Source organism: Carettochelys insculpta, chromosome 6, assembly GCF_033958435.1.
Source record: "Carettochelys insculpta isolate YL-2023 chromosome 6, ASM3395843v1, whole genome shotgun sequence".
NCBI lineage: Eukaryota > Metazoa > Chordata > Testudines > Carettochelyidae > Carettochelys > Carettochelys insculpta.
In genome coordinates, this window is record NC_134142.1 from 22733554 (window position 1) to 22760773 (window position 27220).

Here is a 27220-nt window from a genome sequence, read left to right on the forward strand (position 1 = left end):
AGTCCCAGCTTGACAATGTCCTGGCTGGGATGACTTAGTGTGGGTTGATCCTGCTTGGAGCATGGGGCTGGACAAGATGACCTCTTGAGGTCCCTTCCAGCCCTATGATTCTTAAGCTAATTGTTTTGCTTTTCCAGATTTTATCCATCGCCTTCAAATTCACTCTTGTTTTCATTATTCTCGTCGCTATTTCCTTCTTACAGTCTAGATCATACGTCATGTTGCTCCCCAGATACGTGAGCTTCTCTACATCATCTCGTTCAATCCCGCCTACACTGATCTTCCTTCCTACTTCCCGATTTCCATAAGCCATTTGTCTTTGCTTAATCCTTGTTCATAAATCAGTCTAACTGGTTCCCTTCCTTGTTTAGAACCTGCGCCATTCTCACTAGTTTCTCTTCCTTGGTTATAACTGCATCATCCAGGAACCTGAAGTTGTTAACTCCCATCCCATGCAGCAACATCCCTTCTACCTCATCCTTGTTCTTATCCATCACTCTCTCTAAGTGTGTGACGAAGATACTCACCGAACACCATGGATTAAGTTTTCAAAAGTAACGCCTTCATTTCAGTACCCCAATTTTAATACAGGTTGAACTTCTCTAATCTGGAATTCTCTCATCCAGCAACATTCATATTCCAGCATGATTTTAGTTAGTCAGACAACCACTTAGCATGTGTGGGGGCCAAGTTTCCCATGGTCCCATAAGCTGTTTACAGACACCAGTCTTGGCTCTCAGTGTTCTGTGGCGTTACTTAGCTGTAATTTACCCTTACATATCTTCTAAGAGCCCAATAAGCATGAGAAGTGTTAGTAATGTGTTAGACAATACCATGGTCTGGCAAATTCTCTTGCTTGGCACTGGTCAGGTCCCAAGGGTGCTAGACAAGAGAGATTCAACCCATACTCAACCCCCCTTCTACCTCCCAACTTGTAAGCAAGTATTCATGGGGAGACATGCCTGTTGTGTTGCCTGTACGCAAAACTTCAGAGGCCAGATCAGAGCCTCATTTGGAGGAGGTGTTGTGGGCAGGGGAAGAGGAAAACCACCTACAACCACACAAAAGCACTCCTTTATTAGCAGCCACTTTAGGTGAGGAAAAAAAAAAAACAAACCACTCAATTTCTTGTCATTCATTTCAAATGGATAAAGATTTTGAATACTAGTTACTTTCACCAGAATTGTGAGCCACTATTATTCCTGTTCAGAAGAACAGCAACCAGAAACTATGCAAAAGCACAAATAAAAACAAGGCACTGTCAGGTCCTCCATGGCACAAAAGAATAGTTTGCATTGACAGGTGAAAAATTTTCATTAGCTTTCAACACATTAGGTTTTTTCCCCCTCCCTACCTCTTTTTTGCTCTCCTTGTTTTGTTCTATGTCAATATCAACGGGGTTACTTCCATTTGTTTCCTCCATTTCATCCTCACTGAAAGACAAAAGCATGGCATGACCATATTACTATGAGAATTTCTATTTCTCTACAATAGCCTGCTGGAAGTCAGGCATGGATAGTCCATTCAATCCAACAGATTTTCTTTTTATGAATTTTAAAGCCAATTACATTTTAAAAATAACCACATTAGGGACCATTCATTTAAAAGCTATTACATAAACTCATCTGTGGTATATCTGGGCAAAATGAAGTCTTGTTTATACCCAAAAGGTAAAAATAAAAAAAAAATTAAAAAAAACCAGGGGTTTGGGGGGTGGTACTTCAGAAATTCCTTGTTAGAATCAAAGAGGCCTAGCTGGTGAATATTTCTAATGTCAGGCAAACCCAAACAAACAAGGACAAAGAATTAGAGCCAACTGCGTTAATGCAATTTCACACATTCAATTAAAAAACTCTTACACATAACAAAAAAAGCAAATGCACAAGTTCTCCCAGGGACTCATTAAAAAACACGTATGTTTAGTTCTCCCAAATCTCATCTTTAATTCCTCCCTGAGTGATGGAAAAATTCATCAACTACTGGAATAAGCAGCATCAAATAGAGGCCATGCTGCGTGTGACCTTCAAACACCTGGTCGATTTAATTATATTCAAATTCTGTTAGTGCTCTACTACCATTCATATTAAGGCATATCTCCACATAAGGTTTTGAATCAGTGCAGTGTACAATGGCTAAATTAATTGCTATGTTTGTTATGTCGGCTCCAGAGTGCAAGAATAGTATTGTTTGGATTATATTTATTTGCTTACTTTAAAAAGGACACATTAAGATTTCACTGGTCCCATGAAATCCAGCAACCTATTAAGATAGCCAAGTTGGAGACATCAGTATTAAGTCAGCATTATATTCTACATACCCAGAGTATTCTGTTTGCACAGACACATCTTTTAGATTTTGGGTTTCAGTTATTTTATTTTTTTTAAATTATAGACAAAGGTGAAGAGTACAAACAAATCACATTCACCCACTCTGTTACTGAGGGACACATTTGCAAATGGAAGAGTGTTAAGCCATGCTGCCTCTGAATTAACTGAAGACCAGCTAATGCCACCAACCACCACCTAAATGGTAAAGCTCTGCATCTTATTTATTAATGAAGCTGTTGTACGAAGGAGTGTTAGCAACTTTAAAAACTATCACTGGCACTCAAGTCATACATAGGAGGTCAAAAGGTCAAATTTCTGCATTCCACCAGAGAGAGGTTGCTGCCCCTGACCTAATAAACGTGATAGTCATTAAGGTGCCACTGGACTTATTTGTGAACCTACAGACTAACACAGCTACCCCTCTGAGACTAAGCTTTACAGTGTAAACGATAACAAGTGTTCCTTTTTGAGAATACAAATCATTTTTCCACTGAATAATGAAACAATTTTTGCAGATGGAGAATAGCAGCAATGAAACAGAGGCACAAATAACAGAACGCCAACCAAGTACAGGATTAGCTGGATAGCGGTGTCCTCATTTGAGATCCTCCATCCACCGGGCTCATTGCTGCAATGTGATTTAATGACCTCCACCATTGCAATGGCCTCTTTCTGTGGGGATCTCCTACTTGAGGCACAGAGGCTAAGGAGGCAGTCATGAAAGAGGAGCCCTTTGGCAGGAGGCAAATGCACAGCACTAGCGGCTTGTGACAGACATGTCCTTTCCTAGGGTGTGGCTGTGTGGGAAGTTCTGAATTTACTAATATTTAGATTGAGTTTTGGAGCAGGTTGGAAAATGCACCTGTTCATGAGGACAGGAAACATCTTAAGCTCTGCAGAAGCACCACTGCTATGGAGAGAGGGGAAAACAAGGAGCTTAAGAATACAGAGAACCTTTGCAGACAGTCATCTCTCAACGTGCCTAGAAGCAGTGCTCCACAGCGGTCCCCCAATTGCCCTAGGTTTGAGTGGGGTTAGCCTTGGAACAGGGTGCTGCAGTGTGCAATGGGCAAGGCAGCCATGTTGCGGACCTAGGGCTGAAGTACTGGGAACACAGAATCTGTTGAAGCTCAGTAGCTTATGGCCCTGTAGAGTGCTGGGAACACTTATACAGGAAAACACATGCACATCTAATAGAGGGGAAGGTACTGAATTTCACCCACCACCACCGTGAGCTCTCCTCTCCCTTTCCCAATACAAAACTAGCCAACTTGACCATTGCACTGGGTGGAGAATTTGGCCCTAAAAGCATTTTATTGGCAGCAGCTTTCTGGCGGGACAAGTGTGTAGATAAAACAAAGAGAAGGGACTGCCAGACACCACCATTCTTCCATTTAGTGCACGCTTCCATACTAGGAGATGTTACCTTTAGGGCTAAAAGTCTGACCTCAAATTACTGTTGTGACTTCCCATTAGAGCATGGTTTCCCAAACTGGGGGGTGTGAAGAATAGCCAGAAGGGATGTGAGGCAACCCAGCCACCACATCATTTCCCCCACCTGAAGAAAGATCCAGCCTTTGCTTCCAGCTCTCAGCCCCCGCCATTTTATGTGAGTGACCCGGCGCAGCTGCTATGAAAAGTGGGCAGCTGGTGAAGACCCATGTGGAGTTAGCTGCCTCCTGCAAAGATGAGTGAGTGTGGGTTGAGGAGGAGGAGGAGGAGGGTGTTAGATGGGTGCTAGAGGTGCCTGGCTCAGATGAGGGGGATGGGATAAGAGCGGTGGGGGCTGGTGGTGTCTGGCTTTGTGGGATGGGAGAGGCTTGGGCTGCCAGCTTGCAGAACTCGCGGGGCTCGGGCAGGCAGCTGGCCCCGGCAATGTGAGGCTCAGGTGGCTCAGACTGGAGGGTGGGCAGCTAGGCTCGGTGGTAGGGGGCTTGGGCTGGCAGGCAGAGAGCTGGCTCCAACAGCATGGAGCTCAGGGGGCTGGCCCCGGCAGCACAGGCCTCAGGCGACCGTCTGGCCCCAGCAGCTCTGGCAGTGTAGGTCTCAGGCAGACGGGTGGCTGGCGTGGGAAGCTCCATCAGCTGGCACAGGGCTCAGGCAGCTGACCAGCTGGGGCTGCACAAGGCACCCACAAAGGGCCAACAAAAACAATCCGTGCTCATTTTTAATTTTAAAATAACATTTTTATATCAGGTTTGTGTTTATTTTAAATTAAAAATTTAATTTAATGTTAAAAGTGGGGGTTGGATGTAGTAAAGAAGAGGTGGGGAGGGCATGAGGGTTTCTCAAAAATGAAAAGTGGGGTGTGATGCCAAAAAGTTTGGGAACCACTGCAGTAGAGGGAAGCACGTGCTGCATGTGGCTCAAGACAGAGGAATTTGTTCTCCAACATTTACATTGACATAGATTCATGTTACGAAGAGAGGCATCTGGAAATGTCTGGGAAAACCCTAATTCCAATTCTTTACAGGATCATCTCACTACAAATGTACCTTTCTTCCCGTTCCCTCTTTTGCTTCCGAGCATGGCGGTCCATCACACTGGTTTTAGTCCTTGTCTTTTTCCAAGAGTAGTAAAATTTTACCAAACTGGCTATCGATTTGTCAGGAAGCTGAAAATAAAAGTTACATTTTTAAGAAGATTGTTCGAAAGTTTACTTGTGCAGCACTACCTGGATTTCACATTGCTTGGCCCTGATTTTGGTACACATGACGACAGCCAGCTGAAAAGTCATAGCCAGCATCAAAGGTCAGCAACCGGCCATTTTTTTCTTCTCTGATTTCCCTCAAAGCTTCAGGAGAGGCCTCTCTGTAGCTGCTGCGGAATGAAGCTTCATAGTCAAACCTAGATCTAGGATCTGCTATGTGCCTGACCCAAGAATGGGATTAAGTACCGGCTCAAGACTGCTATCTAGCAGGGGCTCTCTCCCAACACAGGAGCATTTAGCATGCAGGCCACAAAAGAGCTCCTGGAACACAGGTACCATGAAGATTTACAGTGCAAACATGAGCATGCAGACTAATTTTTAAAACACATCTTTGATATGTGGTCAAAAGAACATAATGCTAAAAATCTACTTGATAAACAAAATATTGCTTTCTTCTGTAACTTTCAGTAAGTTGCAAGTTGTAATGTTTTCATGCTCACTGTCCTGTATGACTACAGGACAAGCCTGCATTTTATCAGGCAAGTAAATAAGTCAATCTATGTTAAGGCAGCAACTCATTTGGGTTTTACAGGCTACCTTAGAAGAGACCTGTATCATTCTTGCCTTTCACTTCACCCCACTCAGAACAATGCTGAGTGAAACAATTTTAGAGAAAGGTCTGATGCAAGTTTCTTTGGGGCGGGGTGGGGGGAAGGATGACAACAAGGAGAGGAATCAGGGAGCTGTAGGTAGAAACCAAATTTCAATATTTTGCCTTAGACACTTGTGGTTATCAGTGGCAGATTCAGGTGTGCATTGAGGGCAATAAAGTTGCCCCAAAACTGTAACTAATTTGTCGCTCTCCTTGGAATAAGCGTCACACATCTGGTCTAAAGCTGCAATTTTAATACACGTTGAACCTCTCTAGTCTGACACTCTCTGATCTGGAAACATCTGTAGTCCAATATGATTTTAGTTAGCTGGATGTCCACTTATCCTAGGTGTGTCCAAGTTTGTTTACAGCCCCCAGTCCTGGCTTTCAGTACTCTGTGCTGTTTATTTAGCTCTAATTTACCATAAAATATCTTTTAAGAGCCCAGTAAGCAATGGAAGTGTTGGTAATGCTACTAGATGATATTGACTTCCTGTGGTCCAGCAAATTATCTGGTTTGGCACTGGTCAGGTCCAGAGGGTGCTGGACTAGAGAGGTTCAACTTGTACCAGTCAGCACTCATGTATTATTCAGCTAATTTCCAGCACAGGCTTCTTCAGTGCAAATTCAAAGATGAGGGCACTAGCAATGCAATTAATTTGACATAGGTAGATCAACATGGTTGCACTTATTCTTTTGTTGTATCGTCATTACTTAGACCGTAGTGCACTTTTCATGTAAATGGTTGTCAGTGTTTGCCAAGCATGCAGTACCACAGGGTGCCATATGCGTATAAAAAGTTGCTCAAAAATGCCATGCAGTTCGTTGTTGGAAAAAGTACGCAAGTCTGGCATTAATGCACGGTAATGCATCTTGACAAGGGGACAGAACTACAGCCAGTCACCTGAACTACGAACTTCCTAATTTAATACTTAACCATGAACTCCCTTAACATTTAACCATCGCTTTAGGAATGATTTCGAAGGACTGCAACGGGATCGGCCTGCTCTTGAGCGTCCCTCTGTGGCTGAGGGCACTCCATGTAATCTTGACCGGTGTCTTCCGAGTCCTGATGGGGGATCCAATACACCCTGTTTGGGATGCTGTCAGCTCCTTCACCCGGGTTGTGGCCAGTCCCTGGCCGCTGAGCCTGGGCTTTACCCAGGTCAAAGCTCAGCGCTCACTCAAAGCTGTCCAGTGCTGCTGGGCTTCCAGACAGCATAGGCATCTGCCTGGGTTGAACTCCTAAATGGAGCTGCCTGGTCCTAGCCTAACAGCTTCTTTTATATCAGCCTGCCAGGCCCTGAGTGACTACCCCTGAGACAGTCGCTCTATCCTCCCTGGAGGACTTCTTGTTTGCTCCTTGCTGGGTGTGGCTAGGCCTCTGGCCTCTTCTAGCGGGCATAAAGGCTTAATCTACCCCATCACCATGACATTTAAAAGGAAAAGCAATAGGGAGAAACAAAGATGCTTTCCTCTCCACACCTTCAGAACACTACTAGTTTTGCAGCAAAACTGGCAACAAACGTTGATGCAGATCCTACAACCTGGAACTCTTCAGCTGAACACAGCAGAAATCTTGTTTGTGCACCTTAAGTAGCCTGCATGAAGACAAAAACAGTCCCACAAGCTTCATGAACGTGCAGAGAAGGCCTCCCTACCCTTAGGAGCAGCCAGATCACTTTTTTAGTATTCAGCAAAGTCACCACTGCATGGAGCTCTACTAGGGTGACCAGATAGTAAGTGTAGGAGAGGGGAAAAAAGCTGTGTTCTTTTCTGGGTGAGGGAGGGGCAGTGTAAATAACTGCATATATAAGACAGGGAGCTCCTAAAAGAAGGATGTCTGGGCACCCTAAGCATTGCAGCTTTCCTTAGAGCCACATTTTAGGAGTAGACAAAAAAGCCTTGTGCAAAGTAGATCACATTCACTAGTTTTCAAAGGGTTGAAACTGTCCCATCAAAACCAAAGGGATTTTCACTCGAGGGATAGTTTTCAAACAGCCAGATTCCAACTTCCAATCCCAGCTGAAAAACTGTTGATTTCACTCCCATTTGCCATCACTTCCCAAACAGCTGGAGTCGGTTTTTTGCTTTTTCCAAAAATTTCCTCTTTCAAAGAAGTTCACTTTCATGTCTATACCAAGCCTAGAAAATTTCAGCTCCAAAAAATAAAGTTTCAGAAAAACAGAGTGATGGAAAAACAGGATTAAATCCACAATCCTCACCTACCACTGGCATTGATGTTCCATATTTACACTGAGTAGGCCCTTTTCACCAATGTAAAAAAGCTTAAAAAAAAGCTGTAAGTGAAGTAAACTCAAGCTTTTTGGGGCAAGAGATGTTTTCCATTAGGTGTGTGCACAATGGGACCCTAAATCCAGATTTAGAACTCTACATACTACTTCAGTACAACTGAATGAAGAGGGGGCTTTAGAGACCAATCAGAAGCAACACTAATTCTATGGTCAGAACTGTCCCTCAAGATTATAAAAGGGTCAGTGTCTATTTCTAAGTAGACTATCTTCTACTTCTAGCAGACTTTACCTTTGCATGACATGTGGATTATGTGTCTGCTGCTAGAGGATCACGAGGAGATAAAAGTAGCAGTTGCTCGTGCACTCCCAAATCACTAGGATCTTCAAAACAAGCAGTTAAATGATTGCTAATAATCCTGTATTGGATGAGGTGCCCTAACGATCTTTTCTGGATCTAATTATTATGATCTACTTACCATCTGCTGAATTCTATGAAATGTTTTCCCATGAAAACTGAAGGCCTGTTCAAACAACACCTTATCTTCCACCGTCCACTCATCTGGGAATGGAGTAAAATTGGGCAAATCAGCCAAGGATTTCTCAATGTTATGCTTGTGCCAAAAGAGCATTCCAAGGGCCTGAAAGAAACACGGACACAAGAAGCACTGAGTTACCATGGGGGTGGTCACAGACAGACATCATATGGATACAAGCAACAGGATGATAGAGTGGCAGAAAAGTTACAAGAGGGCCATGACTGTGATGCAGATGCATGTGTGAGAGCCTGCAAAAGCGCAACACTGGACTGTGGAGTATCAGAATCTGGTGGTCCATTTTGAGAAAGCAGCAAAAGAAAAGCAAGTTTATTGCAAAAATGTTATTAGCTATCGCTGCAGGAGAAGGCCTTTGTGGGGGGGGCGGGGAGCGCTTTAGTTTATCTACCCCATCTTCACCTTCTTAGTCAGAAGGCAAGTTACACACTCTCCACCTTTGGCATTATGAAGGCTTGCCCTAGTCAGCCCTCTCAGAGGCATTCACTCAAATCTACCACTCCCAGAATGTGGGGGCAAAAGGGCATTTTGACCCTCCTCCCTGATGGAAGTATTATTTTTGGTGCAAGTAACCTCCCCAGAGTCATTTCAGAAGAGCCTGACGCTACGGTGCCAGAAATATTTAAAATAAAAATTTGCAAATTGTTTCACAACTGCTGTTAAGTGAAAACGATCCCAGATCCGCTGACTAAAATATTACCTGCTTGATATATGCAAAGTTGACTGGTTCTGCTGCCATAAATCCCCTCATCTAGTAGTTTCGCGCAGTCCATTAAGATTGACAATGCTACCTTTGAAACTGGGGTTTCCCCATCCCACTTCGCTATGCAAAAAACAGTTCCTTTCTGGGCATGAAGTTCTCGCTCCAGTAGATATTGCAGCTATATGACTAAACACTTACCTCACCCCAGACCTCTTCCTCATGAAACTAGACTCTCCATGCTAAATATCTAGGTTTCTGTCCCTTCAGAGTGATACCAACCAGAACACTTAACACATCATAGTTGAAGAGGTCACGTGAATTAAAAAAAATACTGCTAGACATCTGGAGGAAAGAGCTTAACTAGCTAGTACAGAGCCACAGGGAAGATTAAAAAAGAAAAATGATGATGCTTGTAAAAATACCAGATCCACTCTCACCTCAGTACCACCCGAAATATGTGAAGCTATACAAGCTGGATACGGGTACAGAAAGATAGGGACTCCTCTCCTTTCTCAAATGAAACACATTGCACAGTGAGGAGACCACCCCTCCAATATAACTGATAAACGTTAAAGATGGGAAGTCAGCCCAGACACCAGCCTCAGATAAGGAGCTTCCAATACAAATGTGATTTTTTTTTTTTTTTTATTTAAACAAAGTCTTACCCATGAAAGCTTATGCCCACATAAGCCCGTTAGTCTTTAAGGTGCTACAGGACTCCTCATTGTTATTGCACATATAGAACAATAAATGATACTCCTTGGGGACTTAAAATTCAAAGTATTTTTTTTGTACACAGACATTTTTAGAACAAAGACATTTTAAAAAAAAGCTGGATTTACACAGCTAGCAATAGTGCCCACAGAGGTTTACCTATTCCAAGTTCTTCTACACACCCATCCTTCCCATGGAAGGGCTCTAACTGGTGCGCACATTTCCCTCCTGCCACACTGAATCCATTTAGCTATCAGTACAGAATCCAGCCATGGGCAAAGCGGAGAAGGAAAAGGTTAGAACAGACAAGTTGCATATAGAATAAAGCCAGTTGGACATGAAGCCCAGCAGACAGCTGACCTCTAAAACAAGAGTCCCATTCACCCTTCCAGGGATGGCATCACCTTCTGCTACATCAAAATGCTGGCTCTGGCATGTCTCTGAATGTGGTGGAGGGTAGGATCCTGGAGGCAACTGCTACATCCTCCTCTGCTGTCCCATGCCCAGGAAGGAGCAAGCTTTGCAAGGCGATTACCTGTTTTGCCAACCCTAAACCTGCTAGGCTGCCACCTGTTGTAGTGTCCCGAGTCCTAGAGCACCGACTCCCAGGAGCACATGTGTGCAGCAGTGGCTCTCAACCAGCGTGCCGTGACAACTGTCTAAGCAGGCTGTGAGATCTGCAGAGCCTCCATGGGGAAGATGATGACCTTGCCCCAGCTGGAGCTCAAGCAGCAAGGCTGCCTGAGTCCCAGCTGGCTTGAAGTTCGTCAGTTTCCTCCCCACAGCAGCTCTTTGCAGAGCCGCCATAAGGGGAAAGCCAACCTTGTAGCAGACTTTTCATGCTGGGAGGCAGCTAAAATGCCAACTAAGCACAGACATTTTCAAAATCTGCTCAAAAATCTTGGTATCTAAAGTTTACATCACATCAGTGCTGTGGCAAAGCAAGGAGGAGGGCAGGAGTCTGTTGGAGCTTCGATATGGTAAAATGCCATGTCCCACCTCCAATGGGCTTGAGGTGAGTCCGCTCTCTGGATCCACCTCCCCGCCACCGCTTTTGCCCACCTTTATGCGCACCAGCAGGCCCAGGTTTCCCATTAACCCAATAAGTTGCTATTTACACTACTTTGAACCAATAATTGAAAGTCAATGAATCAGAGAAAAGGCAGTTATTAAATATAAAAGTTACACTTTGAAAAATAGGTATAAACATGAAATTCAGAATGCAAAAAAGGTGAAATTCAGATGACTGAGCTGAATGCTTCATGTGGAACAGATTTAAGCTTATGAACAGTTCGAAATAGTTGAGCTCAGCAGATTTTGAAAATTTATCAGTGCTCGCAGTCAAAGGTGGTACATTTGAAACATTAATGCCTTTGGATCCTTGTTTAATTTATTGTACGCACTATGTTGCGAACCTCTCTAGAAAGACTACCTGTAGTAAACGTAAGTAAATGTGACATTTATAAGCAACCAATTCAGCTGAAAAAAAGTGGGTGTGCCATGGAATTGTCTGTCTCATTGAAGTGTTACTGAAAGGTTGAGAACTACTGGTGTACAGTCAATGCTCACTGCCACCGCCACTGGTTAAAACAGGCTCAGAGACAGAGGCAAAAAGTCACAAAAGTTGGTTGACTAAGTCAGAAGGCTCCTTCCAACCTAACTCTTCCCCCCTCCCATGCACCCCCGGTGGGGAAAATAAACTCATGTCTGACTGCAAGCTGAAAGGGGAAGTGTCCATAGTTATGCAATTTTTCCTGGGAAAGTCCAACTTCAAAATATAATTCCTAAAGCACTGGGCTTGCAACGCTCAGGAAGTCCTTCCAGGGTGGTTACTTCCAAGCAATGCTCAGTTTTCAAATTTTAGGGCCACACAAGTCTTTGGGGTATATATTGGCCCATGCAAAGGAAGAATAGAGGAAGCTTTTCTCCTACTGTTACCGCCTCATTAAGGAGGAATAGGAGTATAGGTGGTTCCCTACAGGATCAGGCCCAAGGTCCTGATGATCTAACATTGTTTCTGAAAGCCAACATGACCAGATGCTTCAGAGAAGCCCAATGTAGAAAGATATAGGATAATCTGTCTACCCACCAGAGATCAAAACACTGTCTTAAATCCTGAAGCACTAGGGTTGACATCCCTCCCAAAGTTTTTGTTGTCTTGTCATCACTGTCTGGAATGAACAAAGCCCTGCTCAAGCATCCAAAGTAGTATCATCAACATTGGGAGGCTTCCCATAACTACACTGAGCCCAATACCTATATATGAGAGGGGCAAGAAGGAAGGAAAGGAGAAGAAATGGCTGGGCAGAAGACAATTTCATTTAGCACGTTAATAGGAAGGCAACAAGACACAGACCATCACCTAATTTCACAGATTATAAACCTGACAGCAAATGCTCAATTGCCACAGGCTTGACCGATCATAGGATCAAATGATGACAAATGAACAGTGGGATTGAATGCAGAGCTTAGCAAGTGCCAGGTGGTATTGATCACTGAAGCTTATAGTTACCCAGCTTAGTGAGCTGCCATGCCTCAGTTCAGAGGCAACATACTTTTCTTCTTCCTCTTCCCATTAACCAGATGTTCCATCCATCCCACCCACCTTTCCTCTCACAATATTGCAGCCACAAAAACATCCTTATGTTTAACGTTTGAAAACATGTATTTGTCTTAGACAACTTCGGTGACATCTAAGAACAAAGAAGTGTGTGTTTGGTTTTTAAAAGCTTGGGCCCTGGCACCAATTTATAAAAGATTTTAATTTTCAGAGTCTGGATCAGTTTTCACTTTCCAAAAAACATTGACTTTTCAACTGTAAATAAAAATTACAAAAAAGTCACAAACGTGGGGGTTAGCTGTTTGAGAAAGTTATTCAGGATTTCACAGGTGTGTGGTTTCACTATCTCAGCCTTAAAAGATCATCCGTATTGCATTTTTTTTTTAAAGGAGGGGGCAGAGAGGTGAGATGGAGATATGAAGAATTAGGCTTGTGCCTATTCACTGTTTTAGGGGTTTATCACCATCACCACCTCTCCCCATCCCTACAAGTGTCATGAGCATCAGTTCTGATTTTCAGAATTTTTTTTTTTTCCTGGATCACCAGCTAGACGGCTCAGAGCACGGTGTATTACAAGGTCTCTTGCACCTTCACCAAGAAGACACCAGCAATACTGAAACTTAAAAACATCTCTCTTCTCAAGAATGTTTCAAACACCTACACTTCCAATGACTAACACCAAAAAGAGAGGGTTTGGTCACCAGACTAAAATCTCTTCCCCTCTAAATCGTTCGCACTTCACTCTTAGGATACGTCTAGACTATAGGGAAGATTGACCCCCTCAGGGTTGATCTTCTTGAGTTTGACTTTGCATGCCCAGTGGAGATACACGAAATCCAACTACTGGGGTCAGCAGTCAAACCCTGTGCTCCTCAATATCATGAGGAGTAAGGGAGGTTGATGGGAGAGTGTCTCCCATCAATCTCCCTCTGTGAAGGCAGCCAGGTAAAGTTATCAGAGATATGTCAATTCTAGCTATGCAACTGTCACAGCTAGAATTGCGTACCTGCAATAGACTTAACCTGCCTCGTGTAGACCAAGCCTCATTGTTATCTTGGGAGGGCAGGTTCTCACATAAAAGTGCTCCATTAGAGACAGCATCTTAAAACCCAACATAATAAAATCAGCAGATCTCACCCCACCTGGCCACCACAAAACATCTCTTTTAATTCAGAAGGGCTCATCAAGTGCATGAAGAGATTCAACTACCAAAGTGTTTGTAGAGATGACTTTTTAAAGCAGGTGACAGAAAGAGCCAGAGTGAAATCTGGGCCTAACTCAAGTAAAAGACAGCTTTGTCACGGGCTGCAACGAGACCAGAATTTTATCAATATGCATATTGATCAGACTGCAACACAAATACTAAATACCACGGAGGGGGTGGGGGGAAAAATCAATGGGAGCCATGCATCACAACACTGAAAACAGTATTTGGGCATTTTACTGTCTACACATTAATAAAATTGAGATCAACTGGGTGCCCTCAGAGAAAGAAATATATTCCCATGATGGGGGCTGGAAGGAGGGGGAAAGGAGATTTCAGTGGTCTGAGCGTTGGCCTGCTAAACCTAGGGCTGTGAGCTCAATCCTTGAGGGGGCCATCTGGGCAAACAAATTTAAAAAAAATAGGAAAATCTGTCAGGGATGTTGACAGGCCTGTGAGGACAGGTGACTGGACTCGATGACCTCTGAAGGTCCCTTCCAGTTCTATGAGACAGGCATGTCTCCATATAAAGAGCATAAAGAAAGTTAGCAGTGTGGCAGTTTAAATCATGTTCTAGTACCTATTGGGGGGAAAAAAATTCAGTTTAAACTCAAATGCAAATAATCAATTTTGTTACCTGTTCCATGTTGTATCCATGTTTCTCTTTAGCAATGGCAATGTATTCATCCACTGAAAAATAAAAATAATTCCTGAAGACATTTCACACAGTCTTGCCCCCCACTTCCAGTCTATAACAGAGGACTTAAAATCCAGCTGTTCTGAACCGAAATAGTGTGGAGGTTAATGGTCACTCATTGCTCATATCATTTACCTTCTGCCCAGTAACAGACATCATAACCCCTGTAAAGAACTCTGGGGGAAGAGGGGGGATTAATGATATTTAAGAAATATGAAGGCAATTAAAGAACCACATGGTACCCTGTTTTTAATATATTTTTCCCAACAGGCTGAGTTGTAAGAATCAGTCCATAAAACTGCAGTCCTAAGGGTCTAAAAACAGTTGAGTATTTCAACTCGGCAAAGATACATAGTTTAGTCTTGGTTATAAAACAGCTCCATTTCTGGAAGAAAGCAGTTAAGTTTCAGACTTACAAATACATCGGTCTTAAAAAGAGTAGAATTCATGCACTTAATCATCATCTTGTGTAGATGCAGCCTTAGTCTCTAAAGTTCCCACCAATTTATGATTCTTCACAATGATGTGCCTCGTTTATTACAGAATACCGTTCATAGAGTTATTTGTACTTTCCTATAAAGAGTTGTTGCGCACCTTTTAATATTAACATCCTACGTTGTCCACTACAAACACCTTTGCAATTTTTTCAGTCTTTGCCACATCAGTAATTGTATCTTGGACCAAAAGCCTCCTGCTCCCCAAGATTGCTTTTGGCTCTTTTACACCTGACAGAAGCCATAACACTTCAGACAAAAAGCAAGACATCTTTTCAAACTTGACAGCTAAGATTTACTTTATGCCTTCTTGATGAAGCAATACATAACTGATGTTGCTAATACAGACTAATTCTGAGCCTGTGCATTCATGCATCACAACACATGCTTTTGAAGGACAATCACCATTTGTTTGCTTTAGTAACCACATGTGTCAAATACAGTAGTAGTTTATCGGATTATTGTGATTTGCAGGTGAAGTTGAAAAGTGGCTGGTAAAAATGGCAAGGGGACTGCTGAAAGAGAAAGGACTAGTGCCTGTCTGAATTCTGGTCTTCTTGGCTGTGTCATGCGCTTTACAAAAATATTGAAAATTATCAACATTCATTAGTTCCTTCTTCTCTGGATGCTCACCTTGAGACATGCACTGTCTGGTTTTCATGCTGAGCTCTTCATTCCAAGTTAAATCAACAAGAGTGGAGGAGAAGGCACAGTAGCTTTTGAAGAAATGCTGGTGGGGGGCGGGGGGAGTTGAGGGAGGGAGAAGAGGGTGGGGGGAAGATAATCAAGCCTAGGCAACTTCAGTTGGTCACTCAAAATGAGCAGACCCTCAATTCTGGTCTAGATCAGCATGTCTCAACTCCCCATCTGTAAATTGAGAGAAGCCTGTCTAAAGTCTCAGGCATTGTAAAGATAATTTTATTAAATGCTTGTGAAGCAGCTGGTTACTATAGTGATGTGTGCCACAGAAAAGTCCATGAGGAAAAACAGTTCCAAATTCAGTGCAACATGGATGGGATGCAGTAAACGAAGTATAAGGCCACAAACAAAGGCATACTCTACGAGTACATCCTTCCCCATGTGCTACCATCCATCCTGTCTGCCAAATGACACGGGAATTCTGTGGAAGTTTTATGACCACTTCCCATTTAAGAGGATATCACAATCCATGTATGCAAATGGGCAGACTTAGGGCTACACAAGAAACCTTAATTAAGATGTTTCCCAATTTCGGCATTTGATTCTGCACCCTTAACTTTTCTCAATGTAGCTATTTTATATGCAATTCTTTAAGTGTTTTGCCTCAAGGCACAACAAAAGGTTAAGTTCTGTAGCGTGTATTAAACTTTTGGCAATGTCAATCACTTGGGTAAAAGACTGCTGCATTAAATGGTTATTCGAGTAAGAAAAGATCTACTGTTCCAGACACTATTTCACCATTTTTATCTCTAATTCCTGCTCCTTGGAGATATTAAAGTGTTTCCCCTTCTGATAAGCTATTTAACATTGCTAAACCGAGTAAAAAAAATTTTAAACCATTCATTAAGGTCTTTTTTATGAATTACAACTTAGCTAAAATGGACAAGAAGGGAAGTTACCATACCAACAGCAACATTATTAGAACTTTGGCAAATTATACAGGAACTCCATACGCTTCGCCACAAGCTAATGGGCATGACACCAGGGCTCTGGACAGGAGTGCTTGTACGCTGGAGAGGAATGACAAAGGGAAGGGGAGAGGAAAAGCAGTAGAAGAGCAACTTTTACATTCTGATGGAACACAGGACAGGGATGCAGAGGAAGTATTACATCAATAAACCAGGAAGTTGCAAGGAGTGAAGGAGACCCGTTTCCTCTGCTTGCTATTTCTCATTTAAGTTCAGCTCACTCTTGCTTTGGGCTCAAGTTTTGGGATTTCAGACGAGTAGAGCAAAGGTAGATTCTTTGTTCCCATCTTGTAGGTATTACCCTTTGCATTAAGTAGGGCCATGCTATTGCTTGCAGACTTAGTCACTTACTAGATCCTTTTAAGCCTGACTCCTCAACGTTACCCAATGCTTCAATTAAGGCCCACATGTGCCATACAATGCACTCTCTCAACTTGGCCTGGTCACACAATTTTACACCATTCTGGAAGACCTGGACCCAAGCCACAGTCATCCAGGCATTCTGACCTCCAAACTCTATGACTGCAGCTCATCTCTGGGATAAGCCATCACCCTGAAAAAACCCCAACTGATTCAAAACCATAGCAGTGCCTCTGCTTAACACAGCTCTGCTCAAACACATCTTGCGAGTGTTCTCCTGTCCACATGCTGCTCCTCTTCAATACAGAACCTAGGGCCTCCCGCATCTTCATCTCAAGATGGGAATCCCACTGTGGAATTGTCCCTAACAATCTCTCAGGTAGCATCTTCCGCTGTATGATTTCCCAGTCAGGGCAGACTTTATGCAAGGGTGGTATAGGCATGCAAAGAATCTACTAGCTGCTATTTGTCAAGTCTGATAGCAAAACTTCTGTTCGTCTGTAAGCAAACTAGAAGCAGTGCTATAAAAACAGTGCAGGCACATTCTAGTGGGTTCTTCACAGAACTGCCGCACCACGTCTCTTTTCTAGCGTAACCCCTGTGATGTGAGTGCAGTTACAACATGGAGGAATCTCATTTATTGCATTTTAAGAGTGCTTACAGCTAATCTGAGATGTGATAACAGCACGTCTAGACATACCTGAACTACCTTTGACACCCAAAAAACTAAAATTGAGAATTTGTCTATACACTGACTGATGCAATGGTGCCCTCTGTAGCATGGATACTACCTACCTGACCCTCCTGTCTACACAGGCCAGGGCTTGGCAACCTGCACCTGCCGAGACGCGTGCAGCTCTTAAGGAGCCACTTGCGGCTCTGGGAACTGCTGCTGACTCCTCTTGTGGCTCCCTGCCCTGCCCCCTGCTGAAATAATGAACTAGCTGAATTGATTTAACAGCTGGCAGAGCAGCAGGAGCGACCTGGCTGTTAAACCAGTTCAGTTTAGTTCCCTTATTTCAGCAGGGTCAGGGCAGGGAGCCATCTGCACTGCACGTTGGGGAAGTGAACATGGGGAGGGGTGGCTGAGTCTGCCCCCACCACAGCTGCACAGCCTCACTGACACAGTGGTGGCAGCAGCGGCCTCCTGGGTGCCAAGTGCAGCTTCCCTCCCCATGGGGCTGGCACCTCCTCCCAGGCAGCATGGCACCCCCCAGCTCCTCCTCACTCCGCAGCCCCTCCTAGTTTTCGCTGGCAGCCACCATAGCCTAGAGCCATGCCCCAGTGCAAGCTCAGCTCTCCCAGGACCGGCCCAGCTCCCCGCTCAACCCCAGGACCTGATGAGTCCAGCTGGGTGACAAGTGGCTGGGAAAGTTGCAGGCACTTTCTGGCCTGAGAAGTTGGGGCGGGGGGGGGGGGGGGGGGGGAAGAGGGCAGGGAGAGCCAGTGTGTGCAAGAGGGAGAGCAGCAGAGGGGTAAGACAGATCCAGGTTCTGTGAGCAGGTCAGCTGAGATGGGGAGTGGTTTGTGGCTTAGGGGGTTTAAGGCTGTCGGGTGGGGTGGTAAAGCTTGGGGATATAAAGGTGGATAAAGCCTGGAAATGGGGGTAACAACTTTCTAATTGGTACAAATCATTGTGCATGCACTGTTCTTAAAACCAGGGGTTACAGAAAAGTATGGTTTGATTTTATTAAGGATCATCTCGTTCACAAGCATTGCTGCTCTTGAATTATTGATCTTGTAAGTGAATTTGAAAAAGTGGTTCTTCTCATTATTTTGGCTGCAGACCCCCAGTGTAGGCACTAAGTCAACAGAAAAATTCTTCCAGTGACCTACTAGTGGCTACACTTTGGATTAGGTTGGCATGGATTTCTCACAACCCAGACGGATCTAATTATGCCATTTTAAGCTTCAAAAGAATAAGCTCTAAAGCTAATTCAGGTTTGTCTTCACATGCTGCAATCAGACCTCTGATTGCAGGGGAGACACCCCCTACCGGCTGGTTTGTGCAAAGCTGGTCACACAGCTACCTCAGAGTTGTGCAAAACTCACACCTGACACACACAGCTAAAACAGCTTAAGCTCCAGCAGAGGCAACACTAGATCAACAGAAGAGAATTTTCGTATGGCTGTAGCAGCCATCTCTCAGAGATGATCTAATGTAAGCATGGAAGAACCCCTGCTGTTTCTGCAGCTGTGCCACTAGAATTACTAGTGTAGACTTAGGCTATGTCTACACGAGACAAAGCAAGTCAACTGCAGAGAGAATTCTAGCTACGGCAACTGCGTAACTAGAATTGACATATCTGCGCTCGGCTTACTTTGCTGTCCTTACTGAAGGTTCATGGTAGAGTTTCTCCCACCAACCTCCCTTATTCGTCACATCTTGCAAGGAGTATGGGATTCGAGTGCAACCCCCCGAGAGGTTGATTTCGTGCATCCATGCCAAATGTACAAATCATTTCCCCAAAAGATCAACCCTGATTGTCTCAACCTTCCTGGCTAGTGTAGACAGTCTTAGGCATTTCGCTAGTGGAATATAGGCTTTGTGGCCACGTAACTGGGGTCTAGTCTACATTACCTTCATGCCCCTGAGCAACGTGATTTATACTGACCTAAGTCCCAGTATAGACCATGCTACATCAGCTGGGCTTCTCCTGCTGACCTACTTACTACCTCTCAGGAAGGCAGATTAGCTATGCTGACAGGAGAACTCTTTGCCCACAGTGTAGAGCATCTTTAATAAAGCCTTGCAGTGGCACAGCTACACTGGTGCAGCTATGTCAATATAGTGAATTAAGGGTACATCTCCCTTTACCTCTGCAGTAATGCTGCAGAGCTTGATCTTCTGGCATTTGATATAGCGCATCTATCAGGGATGCACTAAATCCAACAATGAGGGCGCCCTGTTGATACCAGTACTTCTCGCAGCCTCAAGGAGAAAGGAAAGTATACAGGAGGAGAGTTTCTCTTGTTGGACTTCCTGCTGTGGGGACAGTGGAGAAAGCTGACCTAAAAGTATGCTGACTCCAGTGATGCTATTCTTGTAGCCGGAGTCGTGTACCTTAAAATCAACTTTTGCCCCTACTGTAGACCTGCCTTAAATATAGATTACCTTCTGTCCTCACTAGCTGTGCTGGGTGACACCCTATGTCTGTTCAAGGGAGAGGAAGGTATTCCCACACTCCCAAAGACAGGCTTATGCTCTAGGAACAGATGGACATAAGCTACCTTGTGTTTGCTCTCTGACACAAGGGTCTCTCCATCCTGGTTTATTAACACCACCTCCCTGAGCAGTGTAGAGGCATAGCTGATGTAATTAAAGGAATGTAGCGTCAGTAAAGGCACTGTGTTGCTTACCTCAGCTGTTACTGGCTTTCAAGAGCTGGCCCAAAATGCTCCGCACTGACAATACAACTGATACAAGAGCTTGTGGTGAGGAAACCCACCACCACCGGAAGGAGCCAACGGCACACACACAAATACACAATTTAATAACTGCAGTGGCCGTCCGCAGAGACGAGCTAATTTGAGAATTATGTAATGTAGACATGGCCTGACAGAACTACGCCACCAAGACTCTCCAGTGTAGACCCTGCCAAAAAGACAGCCATGCTTAAGTAATAACAGTCATATGACAAGTGAAATGTCTCAATTCCTGTGAGAGGCCTTGTTGCTATTAGAAACCAGATCATGCACAAGGAAGATTCCTGAAGTGCTTTAGGAAGGCTCTTGCTTTCACAGGTTTTGTGCCTGGCTGATGCATAAGCAGCACACACACACCTGGTCTCTTCCCCTCCTTCCACCCCCACTGTTCTGCCCCAGCTAGGGCACAGGGTGGAAAGCCACGTTTACGCAAAGATCCCCTGACCACAGCTATGCCTAGGCCCCTACCAAATTAATTGTCCATTTTGGTAAATTTTACAGTCGGAGAATTTTAAAAATAATGGCTGCATCTACACTAGCTAAAAGGAAGGGGCATGGTAATGAGCAAGTTGGGAAGATGATAATGAGGTGCTGCCACGAATATGCAGGATCTCATTAGCATAATAGCAACTGCACATGATTTGAAAGCGCCGCTTTCGAATCGTGCGCTGCCCATATAGACGGGGGCCTTTCGAAAGCCCCTTCTTCCTATTTGGTTTTAAGAAGGAGCTTTTGAAGTCCCGGGGTGGTGTCCTTTCAAAAGGCCCCTGTTTACACAGGCAGCGCACGATTCGAAAGCAACACTTTCGAATCCCACATGATCACCGTTATGCTAATGAGGCACTGCATATTCATGGTAGCACCTCATTAGCATCTTCCCAACTCGCTCATTACCATGCCCCTTCTGAAAGGAAGGGGCTAGTGTACACATAGCCAATAAGTTTCAAGTATTTAAATCTAAAATTTAATGGTATTGTAATTGTAGGGGTCCTAAGCCAAAAAGGAGCTGTGCGAGGGTTGCCAGGGTATTGTATGGAGGTTGTGCAGAAGCATACAAAAGGCCAGGTTTCATGGGAGGACCCCAAATTTTATGGTTTGTGATGTGTTTTGCATGGCTGTGAATTTAGCAGGGTCCGAGCTATGCCTAATGAGTCACTCTTCCCTCCACCTCCCAGGAGGCTGGTTGGACACATGCAGGGTGTCATCTGACCATCACGTATATGTGTGAGCACAATGCTCCTGCTAATGCACCCTCTGCCTTTATGCTGCAGGTAGAAATGAGTGGGAGACATTGAAACACTTGCAAATCACCTCTCTTCAGGGCAAGAGGGAGGTGTTAAGGTACCCACAGAAGGAGATGGACAGGTTGCACACAGTCCAGCATCAGTGGGCAAGAAGAGGAAAGGAGAAGCCCTACCACCTGCATCTGAACAGGGGAAGACATTTACTGGGTTTTCCACCAATACATCTCACTGGAATCCCTAGTGTCAACTATAATGCATGCTCTGGCTCTTGATAAACACCACTGCTCCCCTCCTTCCCGCCGCCACACGCGCACGCACACACACGCACCCCAGCCAACCAAACACTTAAATCTCATGGGTGCCATTCAGTAGTGCCCAGACACAAAAGGAGACTTTGTTAATTGCTAGAAGGAAGGGGATAGGAACAAAACAGCTGCACTGTTTCTCAGTACAGTAGTTTTAAGATCAAGGATTTTAAATATGTAGAAGGAAATGTTTACTTAGGGGTCTCTTTCTGAAATGTAAGAAATGCTTGGAAGCAGTATCTCCTAGGCACATTCCAGCAGCTCACAATCTACAGTGCATATATTTTTCTGGAAGCATCCCCAGAATAAATACTTGCTTCCTGATAGCTTCATAAATGTCACTTCATGCCTAGCAGATCCATAGAACCTAAGCAGGGTTTGCAGGAGAGAGAAAACCTGGAGAAAGTTAAAAGAATGCAGAGGTAGAGCTGCGACTGTCACCTCATTTCACCCCTTCTACTGAGGTACTGCAGGAGACTCTGAACACTTTGCATGCTACGTGATGTAATACCCTGAGAGAACAGGGTGAAATAAGGACACAGCAGCAGCTTTAGCAGCCTGCCGTAACGTGCTTCACATAGCTTGATCAATGCTAAAACGTGTAAAATTTTGATAGTAGCTGTAGATTTTTCCTCCTCCACCAAAAAAAGATGCAAAATAAATCAATTCTAAATAAATCAAATGTGAAATACATTTTCAACTCCAAAACGTGATAGAAATAAACAAGCCAAAAAGAGACACATTACTATTAAAAATGAACAGCACTGCTGCATCTCCCAGTCAGTATTGGCCAAACTGCAGCACAGACTATTACTAAAGCAATTATGCCACCTTGTGGCCACAACATATTTTAAAAAGGAAACCAAACAAAAAAAGTAAATTTAACATTTGAAGGTGACCAGCAAAAAAAAAAATAAAAAAAATGGAATGTCAATTTTAAGGAGGCCTGCTCTAAAGAAATTCTGAGAAAAAAAGATTACTCCTGAGGTAATTCTACACCAAAAAATTAAGAATTCTGCACACAATTTCAAAACTCTACATATTTTCTTCATCAAAATAACAGTAGAAGCATGCAAATTTCAATTAATTTTGGTACTGCAAAAGTATGCGTCAGCAAGTATGTCTGTAGCAATACAGGCAACAAAAAACAACCAGGAAAGGTAACTCAACCAAGGCTCTTGTGTCACAGGGACTGAAAGTGGAAGTCCCACCAATCATTCTGCAGTTTGAGATTTTTTGCTTATCCATTGCGGCCACAGTCCCAATTAGATCAGATAATCAGGATCCCTATGTAACTAATACTTTGGAAATATACAAAACTGGAAAAAGGAAACATTTTGGTGAAAATCAAATTATAAGTGACAAAAATAAATTTTGCAGGTGATAAATTCTGCACAGAGGCAGTGAAGTCCAGCAAGAGCAAAAGATGTTATCCCCCAAAACTCCCCACTCCCACTCGATTTAAAATTAAAATGGTCTCTACCCTGGAAGAGTGGTAAATGAAATGGGTAAAAAAAGTCATGAATGTCACAAGGGTGATGAGGGTTAGCGTACATACAGGTTTTGGACTGCTTTAAGTACATTTATACTGGTACAATTGAGTCTTCCCTAGCAGGTTACATGGATTTAGCCAAGTAGGTTTATAAAGATTGGTCCACACTTAAAATTCATACAAATGTAAGCTGATTTCCCACACCTTGACTGCATATATTTCTAGTACTGACCCAGCTTACACCATTATAATAGGCCTTTTGCTGTTGCTTCTTCTCTCTCTTGGAAAGCTGATGAATGCTTTGCCAGCAAGAGAACATCAATAACGACAAAAACTGCATCTCCACAAGGTATAGCTGAGCTAGCAAAACTTCTCTAGCAGAAGCTGGGCTTACAGCTAATCTAGCTACAGCAGAACAAAAAAGTTGTTGACACAAGTCTGGAACACTTGAGGATGTGTCCACATCGCACTTCAAGGTGTGCTGGCAGCACATGCAGATATTCCTCAGCTTGCTTTAATCTAGCTCGTGTGAGTACCAACAGCAGCAAAGCCACAGCTACTTGGACTTCAGTGCAGCCAACACAATCCCACCAAGGATCCTGGGTACCCAGCTGAGTGGCTAACCCACTGCCAAGTCTTCACTGCCAGTGGAACCTGAGCTAAACCAGGTACTGCTGTATGTGCTGCAGTCATACCCCCCCAGCTGAGACGTGAAGGGACTTCTGTCGTTTTAACACATCTGATTCAGCCATCGCTAGTGTCTTTTTGGGAAGGGCAGGGGATAGGTCTTTGCTTTTACTAATTTCTACTTTTCAGGTATCATAACTCATGATTACTGCACACCCCAAACTGCCTATCGTATTTCTAATTGAGGCTCACTACAAAGGTAACCAATACAAATACCGGTTACAGCTTAGCCACTCTCCTTCTTTAATATAGCAGCAAGAGAGGATGTGTTTGCGTGTACACACGCCTGAAGGTACACCCACACTGGAAACTTTTGTGGTACAGCAGTGGCAAGGGTGCAAGTTGAACAATGCTGTTATATTAGTAAAAATTTGATACACTAGACACAGCGAAAGCTGCAAAAGAACGTTTGTCAGCATCACATCTCCTTTCTTACACAGAGCTTTTCTTCAGAAAGTCTCAAAACATTTCAATCTTCACAACACAGCTGCAAGATAGGGAAATCTAGCTTAAGTTGCTCACCAGACAAGTATAAACACACATGAACTCTTCTGGCAAGACCATTCTTTCCCGTATGATCAAGCCTACACTAGGAAGATTAGTATGGTCGTACTGGCAAAACTTCTCATGTGGACTAGGTCTAGGGTAAGTGACAAGAAGTATTTGCCATTAAATAAATTGAGTGTCTGGATATAGCTATAGGAAGCATAGGGAAACAAGGGAATACTGAACATGTTGAGGTGGCCAGAGCGATTACTTAGGTGAAAGAGGCATGTTTTTTTTAAAAAGGTAACTACAACATGGCTGCCACATTCCATGATGTTTCTATCCTTTGATAGAAGAGATTACAGAACTACTCTGGTCAGAGAGCAATTGCTTGTGGCAAAAGACTACAGCTCCCTAACTTTGTATATAGTAAACCCTCCATTTACCAGACTAATGTGGGGAAGGGCTGTGCACTCTTCCCAACAGTCTGTCCGTTAAATGTGAGGGTTTACTCCCCCTCCCCCCAGGCTCTCCCAACCCAACTCCCCCCCCCCCCCCAAAAAAAACATCCCCAAAACAACCCCCACCCCAAAAAAACATCCTGCCTGGAGACGCCTGGTTGCAGGTGGGCACCTGCCCCCGGGACGCCTGGTCTCGTGTGGCTGGAGCTATCTCGCTGCAGGCACCTCGCCCTGCATAGCAAGAGCCACCTCACCGTGGGCAGCTGCAGGGGCCACCACACATCCTGGAGGAGCAGCCACAAGAGCACATGGCAGTTCTGGGAAAGGAGATGGCGGAGGCAGAGGCTCCTCTGGACTACAGCAGGTAAGTCCCTTAAATTTTGGGTAGGAAGGGAGCAGGAGGGACTTTTAAAATTTTACTGACCTCTATTTAGCAGGCTTCAGGAACAATGGGGGACGTCCATTGTTTCTGAATTCCCCTAAATCGGGGTCTGTAAAATCAAGGTGTTTTTACTGTAAGAGTCAGATTTCACAGGGTAGATCCAATTTCACAGGTCTGTAACGTGCTCACCACCATGAATTTGGTAGAGCCGTAACTATGGCAGAAGACTATTTCTGGACTATGCCTAAGGGTGCAGTACCTACAGGTTGTTTCCAGCTGTCCTAGTGCTGGGCATCAAGGGCTAGACAGAAAAGTGCTGCTGTTTTGCAATTCAAAGATGTCCAAGTCCAGACCTTACCAGTATTGAACATTCCCAGCTCTAGAACACAAAGCTCCCAATGACTACATAAAGTAGGAGCATCTGGCTCTGCATCCCTCCCCCACCCCCAGCTCTGTTCTCCAGAGTCTCTTGGAGCCAGGGGCAGAGGGGTTCTGAAGAACTGCATGAAGGCAATGACAGGCCACTCTTACCTTCTTCAGGCCGAAGTACCGGGGCCGTACCCCACTTAGAGGTTGCTCCCATTTTTGTGGCTTTACAAAGAACTTTTGGAGTCAAAATTCCCTCTACTGCTTACTTAATTCTATTTGGAAACAACCTGAAGATATGGTATGTGGTATGGACATGCGTTTCCCCCAGGCAGTGCAGACCAACGTCATCGATGTCCATGACTGAGAAGAATCTGTGGCACTTTGGAAGCCAGGGATCCTTGGCACACCATCCCACAATAGCTGGAAGGCACAGAGGAAGGAGGAGCAAACACCAATAGCTCTATATCCCAGAGGAGGGATCCAAAAAAAAGCCCCCAACCATTACAATGTTATAGTTCTTTCACAGCTTAAAGACTTTTAACAACTGTTTACAGTGAGAAGCTGCAGTATTCAGCATGAACACTCAAATGCCATCCCAAGCCCTAAAAAGGAATTAAGATGGCGGTGATCTGGCAGCCCCCTTTTTACAATCTTGCTACCGAGCATGAGGTGAGCTGGAGAACATGCACAGATCAGACCAAAAAAAAGTTACCAGTCCTAGGCACACGAAGCAAACGTGCAACCCTGAAGTGCTCTACACAAAAAGGGGCAAATCATGACACTCAAAGTCAGAACCTGCTGTCTACCGCAAGCTCAGGCAGCTACTCAGTGCCAATCAACCCCAAAAGGCACAACAGGACACTGTCACAGCAAAAGCCTAATGGAGTTAAGCCCTTCAAAACTTGGGCACATGGTTCAAAATCCCTCCTATGTGGTCTAATTTAACCATTTTCCAGCCTCAGTTGGATTTTCATAAAACTTTAGACAGGAGCTTTCTGAAGATTAGTATTTCAGGTCCCATCATACCAGGAACATTAACTACTAAAGGCATTGTACAGGAGTCAGGCTTCATAAATAGCTCCTGGAACAATTCCATTACTCCAGAGCATGATGTGTATATACATGGAGCATGCAGGTGAGCATGCAGAAGGAAAAGGCATGTAGGGGTGGACTTGCCGTAAGGTCAATGTTACAGCTCATGTTTATTATTGAGGATTAAAAAAGGCCCGTCACTATAACATGGAACCATGCTGACTCTTTGTGATCCATACAAAAGCAGGAGAAATGGACAATTTGTCTCCTAGCTACCTCCTTGAAGCACGTCACTTATACAAAGGGAAATATCACTATTCACTGCTTTGACTGAAAGGGGAAGACAAGTCAGAACACCATGCAGATGAGCTGCCTATGACTGCTAGAACGTAGAGTGCGTAGTGACAGCAACACCCCACAAGCTTTGTGAGGACAGAAAGTCTCCAGGTGGAAATTGGCTAGTTCCTGCTTCAAAGAAGGCAGACTAGGAAACCTAATATAT

At 44.1% G+C, this 27220-nt stretch overlaps 1 protein-coding gene across 1 annotated transcript in view; it reads right to left on the reverse strand.

Moving 5' to 3' along the window:
* Window positions 1–27220, reverse strand: part of RCOR1 (REST corepressor 1) — a 119556-nt gene that overhangs the window by 27544 nt on the left and 64792 nt on the right. The window contains exons 4-7 of the mRNA XM_074998707.1: window positions 14254–14306; window positions 8361–8522; window positions 4823–4941; window positions 1355–1433 (exon numbers count right to left, since the gene is read on the reverse strand). Coding sequence (XP_074854808.1) covers window positions 1355–1433; window positions 4823–4941; window positions 8361–8522; window positions 14254–14306 — 413 coding nt within the window. The remainder of the gene's footprint in view (window positions 1–1354; window positions 1434–4822; window positions 4942–8360; window positions 8523–14253; window positions 14307–27220) is intronic.